Consider the following 12,228-nt stretch of genomic DNA (forward strand, 5'->3'; position numbering starts at 1 on the left):
GGTCTGGCGACGAATATGTAGCGATGGCCAGCCGATGAGAGCATACAGGTCGCAGTGGTGGGTGGTATATGGGACTTTGGTGTCAAAACAGATGGCACTGTGATAGACTGCATCCAGTTTGCTGAGTAGAGTGTTGGAGGCTATTTTGTAAATGACATCGCCGAAGTCAAGGATCGGTAGGATAGTCAGTTTTACGAGGGCATATTTGGCAGCGTGAGTGAAGGATGCTTTGTTGCAAAATAGGAAGCCGATTCTAGATGTAATTTTGGATTGGAGATGCTTAATATGAGTCTGGAAGGAGAGTTTACAGTCTAACCAGACACCCAGGTATTTGTAGTTGTCCACATATTTTAAGTCAGAACCGTCCAGAGTAGTGATGCTAGTTGGGCGGGCGGGTGCGGGCAACGACCGGTTGAAGATGTGTCGGGGGGCTAGGGTCAGTCTGTTACATCTGGAGTATTCTCTTGTCTTATCCGGTGTCCTGTGTGAATGTAAATATGCTCTCTCTAATTCTCTCTTTCTCTCTTTCTTTCTTTCTCTCGGAGGACCTGAGCCCTAGGACCATGCCTCGGGACTACCTGGCATGATGACTCCTTGCTGTCCCCAGTCCACCTGGCCATGCTGCTGCTCCAGTTTCAACTGTTCTGCCTGCGGCTACGGAACCCTGACCTGTTCACCGGACGTGCTTGTTGCACCCTCGACAACTACAATGATTATTATTATTTGACCATGCTGGTCATTTACGAACATTTTAACATCTTGACCATGTTCTGTTATAATATCCACCCGGCACAGCCAGAAGAGGACTGGCCACCCCTCATAGCCTGGTTCCTCTCTAGGTTTCTTCCTAGGTTTTTGGCCTTTCTCAGGAGTTTTTCCTAGGGAGTTTTTCCCAGCCACCGTGCTTCTTTCACATGCATTGCTTGCTGTTTGGGGTTTTAGGCTGGGTTTCTGTACAGCACTTTGAGATTTCAGCTGATGTACGAAGGGCTATATAAATAAATTTGATTTGATTTGATTTGAAGAGCATGCATTTAGTTTTACTGGCGTTGAAGAGCAGTTGGAGGCCACGGAAAGAGAGTTGTATGGCACTGAAGCTCGTTTGGAGGTTTGTTAACACAGTGTCCAAAGAAGCGCCAGAAGTATACAGAATGGTGTCGTCTGCGTAGAGGTGGATCAAGGAATCACCCGCAGCAAGAGCGACATCGTTGATATATACAGAGAAAAGAGTCGGCCCAAGAATTGAACCCTGTGGCACCCCCATAGAGACTGCCAGAGTTCCGGACAACAGGCCCTCCGATTTGACACACTGAACTCTATCTGAGAAGTAGTTGGTGAACCAGGTGAGGCAGTCATTTGAGAAACCAAGGCTGTTGAGTCTGCCAATAAGAATGCAGTGATTGACAGAGTCGAAAGCCTTGGCCAGGTCGATGAAGACAGCTGCACAGTACTGTCTTTTATCGATGGCGGTTACGATATTGTTTAGTACCTTGAGCGTGGCTGAGGTGCACCCATGACCAGCTCGGAAACCGCATTGCACAGCGGAGAAAGTACGGTAGGATTTGAAATGGTCAGAGATACCAAGGGCAGGTATTTATTTCAAGTGCAGAGGAAAATTGGGGAGGGGGGAGAACGGCAGGAAGGGACAGAAGAGAGAAGGCTATATTTACAAGATTAAGGGTGGGACACAGCCATTTGAATAAGACCTGACATGTGATAGGAAAGCATCCAACAGGAAAATGTAAGTATTGCCAGGAAACCGAGACAGTGGAGCATGTATTGATACAGTGGGGACATTATTGGAGGGAAAGAGAGAGGATGAGATCTAGTATGAGGGAGAAGGGGTTACGGGAAATTAGTTTAAGGAGTATATTGAGTAGAACGTCATTAGATATAGTCTCACATATGTTGTTAACTTTTTAAGAGCAACGCGGCTGGCGGGCAGGATTTAGTTTCTCCCTGTCTCTGGCCCACACTCCAGTACAGTAAATGGCGGTAATCCACCCTAACGTTGGATGCCAACCGCCGATAAAGCCCACCAAAGAAGAAGAAGATCAGTTGATGGACGAGCGTCGCGGAGGAGTGACGTTAATGCTACGTCTCTTAGTCGCTCCTTGTTTCCGGGTGAGGGATTTAAGGTGAGTGGTGTTGGACGAAACACAACATTTAACTAAAATAGTATGCTATTAAATGACTCGTTAAAATATTAGAACAATACGCATTAACAAATGTTGTAATTGTTATTTGTAAACCTACTTAATTTTGTGAACTACATTTCTAATAGAAGTGGCTAGCTAGTTAATCGGCCTTGTCAGCTAGCAACATTAGCATAGCAAGTTAGCTAGCTAACGTTAGTTGTGAATTCCGGATTTGTTTTGCCTTTTTATTTCTGTTATTTTATTTGTTATTTGTAGTTTGTCAGTGTATACGTTTTTCTTAGATTCTGTAACTATCTGTGTGATTATCTGGAAATGTTCTGTGTTTGCAGGTCCACAACGATATAAAATTAACAGTATCGCCAATCTTCCATCAGCAAAGATGTGCAGTTATCACGGTACAATCAGACTGTTTGTGCAGGTGCTTTGGGCCCACCTGCTCTGTGGATGGGCGTTTGGCTCTGAGCTTACATTTGAGCTTCCGGATAACGCAAAACAGTGTTTCTATGAAGATATTACCCTTGGTACCAAGTGTACACTTGAGTTCCAGGTAAGTTACTTGAGGCCTTCACATTATGACATGGAGTTATGGGAATTAATATTGATAATAATTCTACTACTATGAGACCAAGTTGAATATTGAAATGGATAGGCTGTATTTTAAACAACACATTTTCTGTCCAGGTTGTCACTGGTGGGCATTACGATGTTGACTGTCGTCTGGAGGATGCAGATGGTACTGTTCTTTACAAAGAAATGAAGAAGCAGTATGACAGCTTTACCTTCACGGCTGCCAAGAATGGAACATACAAGTTCTGCTTCAGCAATGAGTTTTCCACCTTCACGCACAAGACCGTCTACTTCGATTTCCAAGTTGGAGAGGATCCTCCACTTTTCCCCAATGAGAACAGGGTCACTGCTTTGACCCAGGTAGGTCTGTTAAAAGGACTATTGTTGAGAGATGCTCTTCTATGTGATATTGAATATGGCAGTTCAATAACAATTAAAACAATTGGTTAAATCTCTACAACAGTATGACATTTCAGTGGGCCCCATTAGGTGAAGATGTCATGTGGGAATAGTGTGCATTGACAAACATTTGTTGGTTATTTGCAGTGCTTCTATGTCAAAACACGCAAGGATCTTGTATGGATCTTTAAACTCTAAATACCTCTGTTTCAGATGGAGTCTGCCTGCGTGTCCATTCATGAGGCCCTGAAATCGGTCATTGACTATCAGACACATTTCCGTCTGCGGGAGGGTCAGGGACGCAGCCGTGCCGAGGACCTCAACACAAGAGTGGCTTTCTGGTCCATTGGAGAGGCCTTCATTTTGCTGGTGGTCAGCATCAGCCAGGTAGTTTTGCTGAGGAGCTTCTTCTCTGACAGGAAGACCACCACGACGCGAGTTGGATCCTAACGTCCCACAGCATCTCATCCCAGTCACCTCCACAAGGGACTACAACAACAACGGTTCATGGCAGATATGTTTTGTTTTTTAGATGCCATTCACAGAATTAGAATTTTTAAGATACGTTCAGGTTTGAAGTTACTTTTAACAAACCCAGTGGATTTTCTAAGTGAAATCTAGCAAATATTGGAAATGTAACACCGTATTTATTATGTGGGTGCATATTGTCATTGTTTTTTACAACACTGTTTTCCTGAATGTATGAACATACTGGTGGCCTGTCTTGCAGTTCTAATTTGAGACCTACTTGATACAATTCTGCAACTATAATTTAATGTATTTGCACACAGTTCTCACTTCCTCCTTAGTAATGGCTCAATTCAAACTTTGTTTTGATATTAATGAAAATAACTGAGTAGACAATTGGTAAGCATGTTCTTTGTTTTTAATTTGAGATTCCACCTGTCAACATAGCTTGTGGCCAGCAGAGGTTGTGTTTTGGGTGGATGAGCTTTGACTTGGTGCATTTTCAGGAGTTCAGCCAATCTCTTTATTGTAACTGGTGGTTTGTTCATGGTGTAAATGGTAAAACGGATAAATATGAAGCTGGTGTAAGCACATGATTTAATTTCTTTTATGTTAGGCATTTCTTTAATGGTGTGGTCTTTTTCAGTGTGGTCTTTTTAAAAATGTTGGTTTGTATACTGTTCATGATTATTTCTGAACAGTCATCACTGTGCTGCCACTCCAAGGAATTGTTTCCTTATTTGAATAGCTGAATAAACATTTTCTGGTAAACCCATTTTTCTGACCTTCTATAATCAATTGATGTTAATCTGACCTTCTATAATCAATATAATCTGACCTTCTATAATCAATAGATGTATATTGCACTGTAGAATAGTTCACTAACATTTGTCCAGAGAGCTTTTTCATCAGAGTATAAGGAATAGCAGATACATTAAAATCCACTCATTGCTCAGGTCTCTGATGATCAAGTATTGGGGGTTTTTTTCTACAAAGGAGGCAGCTTATGGGTCATGTATACCTGTAAATATCACAAATGGTGTGGTTGTAAGCAACAAGAAAAAAATGTGGGATGATGGTTGAAAAATTAGTTATGCTTTTAAAAAATATATATCTAACTAGGCAAGCCAGTTAAGAATAATTTCTTATTTACAAAGACGGCCAAACACGACACTGGGCCAATTGTGCGCCACCCTATGGGACTCCCAACCGCAGCCTGGAATCGAACCAAGGTATGCAGTGATGCCTCTACAACCGCTGCACCACTCGGGAGCCCTGCCTAGTGTTCTTTTGAAGAACTGCAGAAAGCATTCAACTATATATGAAATTGATCTTGATTATATACACTTGGTGCTTGCTGATCTAATATGATCATAGAAAAAAACGACATGATACTCTGTACTTAGTTCAGGAGACCTTCAGGAGGTGGCAGTAGCATAGAATGGAAAAAAATACATGCAATTCAATCTCGCCATCTGTAAGGACATATGTCATTATTAGTTTAATACAGTTTTATTCACGGATTACAAACTACAAAATCGAATTGAAATCTTGCTCAACCACCTAATAATTAAATGTATAAGGAAGTCTGACCCTTTAACTGGGTCGTCACAAGTTACCACAGTCACAAAGTCATAATTATGGCTAAACCCCGCCTATTTCTACAATTAATTTTAAAATCACATTTTCAACATAACCTTAACCAAACTCCTAACCTTATGACTAACACTAACTTTAAATTAAGATTTTAAAAAAAAAAACATGATTTTTTTTCGATACATACCGTTTTGACTTTGTGGCTGTGCTAACTTCTGACAATCCGTTCACCGCTGTTGCGCGAATACCCACTCTGTGATTGGATGTTTTCCTTGTCAATAAATTGGGAGTTACAAAGAAACGGCATTTGTTTTCGATTTGACTTGAAGTGTATTCTGGGTATTGAGTCGTGATAAATGATGTGGTGGGTGGACAAATCTGCCCCCTCAAGAACACTGTAGAAACATGACCATAGTAGATTTTCTTGTTTTATTTCAAATGAAAAACATTTAACGTTCGGGGCAAGATTTATGACTCTAACCATCTGGTCAACATCGAAGAAAAAGAAAACGCATCTCAACCGACTTTCGGCTGCTGGACAACGTTGACTAGCTTAGCTTCACATACAGGAAATAACAAGTGGGGGTGGATGTTGGCGTTCTCTGGGCCTCGCCGTAGTTATTGGTATTTTAACCGGATAGCTACAACCTCTACCTATGTCTACTTACACACGGTTCTGTCTGAAAATGACATACATAATTAAGTCTATTCATAAAAAAGCGCTTGATGGAATAGAAAAGGACGTCGGACGGCGTAACGTTGGACACTCGGAAGAGTAACTAGCTAGATTGCAGCTGGTATCAATATTGTTGTTTGGTGAGCAGTACAATACAATAGTTAGCCAGCCACTTGAGGAAGTGATATGTCCGTCGCTAACAAGCCCGTGTTAACTTTCAATTGAAGAGGGGGAAAACCGAACAAGCCAATGTTAACAAATACGTTTATCAACTAGCTACCTGATTTCGACCCATTTAGCTAGCTAACTCAACATATTACAATATATTCAAAACTAGCTAGCACCACAAACAAAGGCTTCTGCTCAACACCTGCCACGGACTTGTATCTCGTCGACGCTCCTGTCTTTTTAATCAACTGTTGTATCCGGTGAAGGAAGCTGAACCAATGGATTTACAAACGGCGGTGTTCAATGCAGCCAGAGATGGCAAGCTACGGTTGCTTCAGAAACTTTTGGAGAACAAAATTGGCCACGAGGTTACCAAATTAATGGCAGAGAAAACGAACGGGGCGACCCCTTTGCTTATGGCTGCCAGATACGGACACCTAGATTTAGTGGAGTATCTAATGGAGTGTTGCTCCGCACCCGTTGAGATTGGGGGGTCAGTGAATTTTGATGGTGAGACTATTGAGGGTGCCCCCCCTTTATGGGCTGCCTCAGCAGCAGGACACCTGAAAGTCGTGCAGTCTTTACTTGGCCACGGTGCTTCTGTGAACAATACAACACTCACCAATTCTACCCCACTGAGAGCAGCCTGCTTCGATGGACATCTGGACATTGTGAAATACCTGGTGGAGCACAAGGCAGACCTGGAGGTGGCAAACAGACACGGTCACACATGCCTCATGATTTCGTGTTACAAAGGACACAAAGAAATTGCCCAGTACCTCTTGGAGAAAGGTGCTGACGTTAACAGGAAAAGTGTTAAAGGTGAGTACATTCAGACGTGTTAATTTTCCTGTGTTGAATATCCTGGGCCTACCTAAACAATGAGATTAGACTTAGTAGCTGGCAGGTATATTACTGTCTTCATAAAATCACGAAGTTGAAACATTTACAGTAATTTGTAGATCAGATTGGTCTTGATACAATTTCATGGTGTTTTTCAGACTGTCAAGGTAAATCCTTATCACATTTATTGTCATGAATCTTGCCCTGGAGGCAGAACTGGGCGATTTCCGCCAGATTGGCTATATCGAGAGAAAAAAAGTAAGGTTAGCCATTAGTGTTAACGGTGTGGTTAGACTTAGTTTTATAATCTGATTTTAATACTTAGTACAGGGCTTGGTATTAACTTTCTTTAGCCACTTGTGCATTCGACAAGTAGGACAGATGTTTTTCTACTTGTCCTAAAGCTCAAGTGACTTGTCCCCCTGTATTGACAATGGGAGGCTACTGGTCTCTGATCCTATGTATTGTATCTTCTGCTGTTGTTGCCTTGAGCAAGGCACTTAAAGTAAAATACTGCACTGATAGGCTATTGTATAACACACGTGGTCGGTCAACCCTCCATCTGGAGAGCTACTGTGAGTGCAGGCTTTTGATCCAACCCTGCTCAAACACACCAGATTCAGCTTATCAAGGTCCTGTTGAGCAGCTTATTATTATTATTATCTATTAACAATGTGTTTGAGCAGGGCAGGAACAAAAGCCTGTACACCCAGGAGCTCTCCAGGAGGAGGGTTGGCCACCCTGTAACATTACAACCAAATACTTTTTGTTGTTATAAAATAATTCCCTCATTCAATGAACCAGGGATCAAATGGCTAAGCTGGGTGAGTTAGCCAACTAAGATGTTTATCTATTTGTAAGGTTAAATATTCAGTGTTCAGGTGAGTTCTTGACAGCATAGGAGTTACTTGTCCATTAGGCTATTCTAAGAATGTTTTTTTAGCTTTGTCAGAATTACATGGCCAGTATTGAATAGAGGAGAATCCTAGCAAATTTTGAGCGCTTGAGAGATGGTTTTACAACTGGAGCATGCAGCATTGGTTTCATCAACTGCGTGTCGACCATTTGCGGTTATACGTGAGTGCTGATGAAAGTTATTTTAGGACATCGGACATGACATTAATGCATGCTAGTATTTCACTAGCGAGAACCAGCCAAAATACAATCTATTTTGAATTGGCTATGTAGGTAGTCTGTTCTATGTAATTTATTTGACCTGTTGCCCAAATGTCTCTCTCTGATCCAATTCTCGTCTTAATAGCCTGCCCAATTGTTTGATATTGTGATAATATTTGTATTTTTATAAAATAATTTTACTTGTCCATTCAGACAACTGAAATCTATATTCTGCTTGTCCAACAATTGTATTTACTTGCGAAGAGAAAGCGGACAAATGACCGCCATGGAGTTTTGCCTCCAGGGAAAGTTTTTCAGGACAAATGCTAACCTGCTAAATCCAAACATTTGGACATCTAATCAGGTCACCTAACAAGCTGGTTTAATTTGTATTTAAACCAATTAGGGGAAGGGAACCCACCCAGGCTTCTTCTAAATGTAAGCCTTGCAATCGCCCACTCACCAGATCTGTTCGGATCCATGAGATTTGTACCCCCTTGGCATAACGTTTAGATTGGCACAATGTGGCCATCACTCCGACGTTTCTCCTAGTGAGAAAAGGCTACAGGCAAGCATGTGACAAACCCATTTAGTTGAAAAGTAGAGAATTAAACATTTTGATCAACCTTTTCTCTCTTCACTTCATCTTCTACTTTTCAAATAACTTGCATATATATTGCTCTTTATTACTAGAATGCCTGCCAAAAATGACTTCCATTTTGCGAAACACATGAATTTGTTTTCCTTTCTTCACAGGTAACACGGCATTACATGACTGTGCTGAATCCGGCAGCTTGGAGATAATGAAGATGCTGCTAAAATATGGAGCCACCATGGAGAGGGATGGTTATGGAATGACCCCACTGCTGTCTGCTAGTGTGACTGGCCACACTAACATTGTTGACTATTTGACTCAACACCAGCAAACACGCCAATTGGAGAGAATAAACGCCTTGGAACTGCTTGGTGCCACTTTTGTGGATAAAAAGCGTGATCTTCTTGGGGCATTAAAGTACTGGAAGAGAGCCATGGACCTGAGATACAGGGACGGCAACAATGTTCTCCACAAAGCAGACCCAAAGCAGTTGATCATGGCCTATGACCATGCCAGGGAGGTAAGTAATGAGGAGGAGCTAGACAGCTTGATCTCTGAACCAGATGAGATGAGGATGCAGGCCTTGCTCATTAGAGAGCGCATCCTAGGCCCCTCCCACCCCGACACCTCTTACTACATCCGCTACAGGGGAGCTGTATACGCCGACTCTGGGAACTTTGAGCGCTGTATCAACCTGTGGAAGTACGCCCTGGACATGCAGCAGAGCAACCTGGACCCCCTCAGCCCCATGACAGCCAGCAGCCTGCTGTCCTTCGCTGAGCTCTTCTCCTTCATGCTCCAGGACCGTGCCAAAGGCCTGCTGGGCACCTCAGTCTCCTTCGATGACCTCATGGGCATCCTCAGTAAGAGCGTGCTGGAGATTGAGCGGGCGGTGAAACAGAACCTGCCTGACCCGGCTCAGCTCAGCAAGGCCCTCTCCATCATCCTGCATCTCATCTGCCTGCTAGAGAAGGTCCCCTGCACCGTGGAGCAGGACCACTTGAAGAAGGAGACCATCTACAGGTTCCTGAAGCTGCAGCCCTGTGGGAAGAATGGCTACAGCCCGCTCCACCTGGCCGTGGACAGGAACACCACCTGCGTGGGCCGCTATCCTGTCTGTAAGTTCCCCTCTTTCTACGTCACCTCTATCCTACTGGAGTGTGGGGCGGACGTAAACTTCCGCGACGAGGACAACAACAGCCCCCTGCATGTGGCCGCCTCCAACAACCACCCGGACATCATGAATCTGCTGATTGCTTGCGGCACGCACTTTGACAGCACCAACTCCCTGAAGCAGATGGCCTGTGACCTGCTGGATGAGAAGGAGATGGCCAAGAACCTGATCCAGCCCATCAATCACACCACCCTGCAGTGTCTGTCTGCGCGGGCCATCATTAAACACAGCCTTTCCTACAGAGGCAACATCCCAGAGAGGCTGGAGGCCTTTGTGCTTCTCCACAGATAATGACTATTAAAGACGTGTGAGTGGAGCGCGATCCTGCTCTTTTGATTGTATTGAAGTCGAGGATGAACATCGCGTGAACTTCGCTTTTCCCCCTACAAAGCCAGAGTTAAAGCTCTGTGGAAAATCAATGGGGATTTTTGTAATATGGGCATGCACAATATTTTGAACCGAGCTAGTGTTTTGCTTTCTAATATCTACATATTCCATGCTATTTATTAAGATATCATTGAGAGATTTCTCTGTGACCCCTCCACTTTGTGTGTTTCTCTATTTTCAAAGATGCAGGAATATGTTGAGTCATTTTTACATCACCATGGTTTCAATTCTGACCTTTTCTTTAACTAATTGGTCTTTTGATCAATCAGATCAGCTCTGAAAAAGATCTGATGCGATTGATCAGAAGACCAATTAGTGGACAAAAATGTCAGAATTGGGCTGCCTGTGTAAATGTTGCCAATATATGGACCCTCTACATTTCATTGTATGTTCTTTATGGTCTCATTCAATGGTAATGTTTTCAGGGTTTTGGGTCTGCGGAGTTGAGTAATGGAATGGACAAATATCTTGATCAAAACCATAAAGATGCTTCATGAAATGGTCATGTTTGCAAATACCATAAGTGCTTTATTCCTCCTATGCACAGGCTATGATATGCGACTGTTCTGTGCGGTGTCTTGCATTTTTTTTTGTTGTGGTAACTCCCCTGTTCCTTCATCTTTCCCTAATTTGTTACACTAAGCAGAGGGATTGATGTGACAATTGCTGAATGCTGTTAGTGGTGGGGTTGGGTGATTTTATGTGCTAACTGTTAAAGGTTATTAAGTGCTGAAGTTGAGTAGGAGTGTATGCAACCCTCATGCTTCAAATCATTGACCTTTTGAACCTGATTTCTTCTATGGTGATCTGAGCACTAAAGCAACATGGTTAGTTGGAAACTAATATGACTGTGCATGTAGTTAGAATTCACAGGAAACCCCTCGACATCTGAGTTTTGAATGGCATATCATTCAATTATTGCATAAATGCTTTAGAGCTCTGACGAACCCAAACCTATAACCTTTATATTCATCCAATTGCATTATAATTGGAAAGAGGGAAGGCCTTGTACAGTGTGTCTGAGCTTTGTGAAGTAACCTTGCACATTAGCTTTATTCATGTGGTTTTTAAAAGGGCTTAACTTAATATTTTTAGGAATAGATTTCGCTAAGTACAGAACCATACAAAGGAACCATACCAGGGAACTTGCTTTAATTCTGCACTTTATTACAGACTGTAAGTTTTCCAATGACAAAATTACAATGATCAATTTCATGTCTTAAGAACTAATTTGACAATAAACCCATGTTGCACTTGTCCTCTTTTTCCCAGTGTTTTCATTCAGTCCCAAGTAGCTATGCAGCAGGATTACATTTGTCTCTGTAGTGACTCTCCTGCACACACCTATTTCCCACCACTTTAAAATGTCGCAGTGTAACTGGATGTTCTTTTCTTGATGAGTCATGGGCTGAGGAATGCCTGTAGCCAGTAGGGTGGATCCTCTTGATAGATCACAGTAGGCCTGTCTAGTTGGCCATGGTGCTTGAACAAAGACTTATGTTGGTTATGTTATTGTTGTTTCTCGATTGTAGAAAAACATGGTCAAGACCAACTTTTTAGATTCTTTGTCATATCTTTGATCTTTTCTCAACTCGTTAGCCTACCTCTTGGCTGGAATGTTCACATGTCATTAAACTAAAACGAGGGTACAGTAAGGTTGAGCATGTTCAGACTTGCTGTAGTCTGTCAAGCATAAGTACATTGTATTGTTTTTTTTCTTTTCTGAGAATTAGCCTAGTTTTATGGCCACTCAATAGGTCACACATTTTAGGGTGTATTTTCATTGCAATATTGTGTTTTTTTTTTTCACCCCTAAAAGGACTTTGCACCCCCATTGAACCCAACCCTTTTTAAACTATTTTCATTACTGGGCTACACACATTACTGTCATTTATCATTTCTGTCCTTTTTGGCAATTGACGCTCAGCCTACTTCTGTCGTGTCTTAAAATAACCCAGAATAATGCCCCACTGAAAACGTGGCCTAAATAAGGGCTCGCTCCAATGTCTCCCTGCAGGTGTTTCAGTCAGTGCAACGCCCATAAACCCAGCTGAAAGATGGCACTCCCTAAATGCATCTC

General features: G+C 42.5%; 2 protein-coding genes across 2 annotated transcripts; both read left to right on the forward strand.

Annotated features, from left to right (window-relative positions):
- The first annotated feature begins 2,046 nt into the window (after nt 1-2,046).
- On the forward strand, nt 2,047-4,368 carry tmed7 (transmembrane p24 trafficking protein 7). Its single transcript, XM_029717933.1, has 4 exons — nt 2,047-2,138; nt 2,489-2,706; nt 2,841-3,086; nt 3,339-4,368. Exons 2-4 carry the CDS (start codon nt 2,539-2,541, stop codon nt 3,573-3,575), a joined length of 651 nt encoding a protein of 216 aa, XP_029573793.1. The 5' UTR covers nt 2,047-2,138; nt 2,489-2,538; the 3' UTR covers nt 3,576-4,368.
- A 1,117-nt stretch (nt 4,369-5,485) lies between these two features.
- LOC115164968 (protein fem-1 homolog C) lies at nt 5,486-11,841 on the forward strand. The gene is made up of 2 exons (XM_029717934.1): nt 5,486-6,855; nt 8,749-11,841. The coding sequence occupies exons 1-2, from the start codon at nt 6,312-6,314 to the stop codon at nt 10,050-10,052; spliced, it is 1,848 nt and encodes a 615-aa protein (XP_029573794.1). The 5' UTR covers nt 5,486-6,311; the 3' UTR covers nt 10,053-11,841.
- Nucleotides 11,842-12,228: the final 387 nt, after the last annotated feature.

The sequence above is a fragment of the Salmo trutta genome, chromosome 27 (genome assembly GCF_901001165.1).
Source record: "Salmo trutta chromosome 27, fSalTru1.1, whole genome shotgun sequence".
Taxonomy (NCBI): domain Eukaryota; kingdom Metazoa; phylum Chordata; class Actinopteri; order Salmoniformes; family Salmonidae; genus Salmo; species Salmo trutta.

Bases quoted from the DNA above. Each gene is read 5' to 3' on its own strand.
- tmed7 (XM_029717933.1), top strand. From the start codon at position 2,539: ATGTGCAGTTATCACGGTACAATCAGACTGTTTGTGCAGGTGCTTTGG. The intron at 2,707-2,840 runs GTAAGTTACTTG...TTTTCTGTCCAG, and splicing joins AGTGTACACTTGAGTTCCAG to GTTGTCACTGGTGGGCATTA. The intron at 3,087-3,338 runs GTAGGTCTGTTA...CCTCTGTTTCAG, and splicing joins GGGTCACTGCTTTGACCCAG to ATGGAGTCTGCCTGCGTGTC.
- LOC115164968 (XM_029717934.1), top strand. From the start codon at position 6,312: ATGGATTTACAAACGGCGGTGTTCAATGCAGCCAGAGATGGCAAGCTA. The intron at 6,856-8,748 runs GTGAGTACATTC...CTTTCTTCACAG, and splicing joins TAACAGGAAAAGTGTTAAAG to GTAACACGGCATTACATGAC.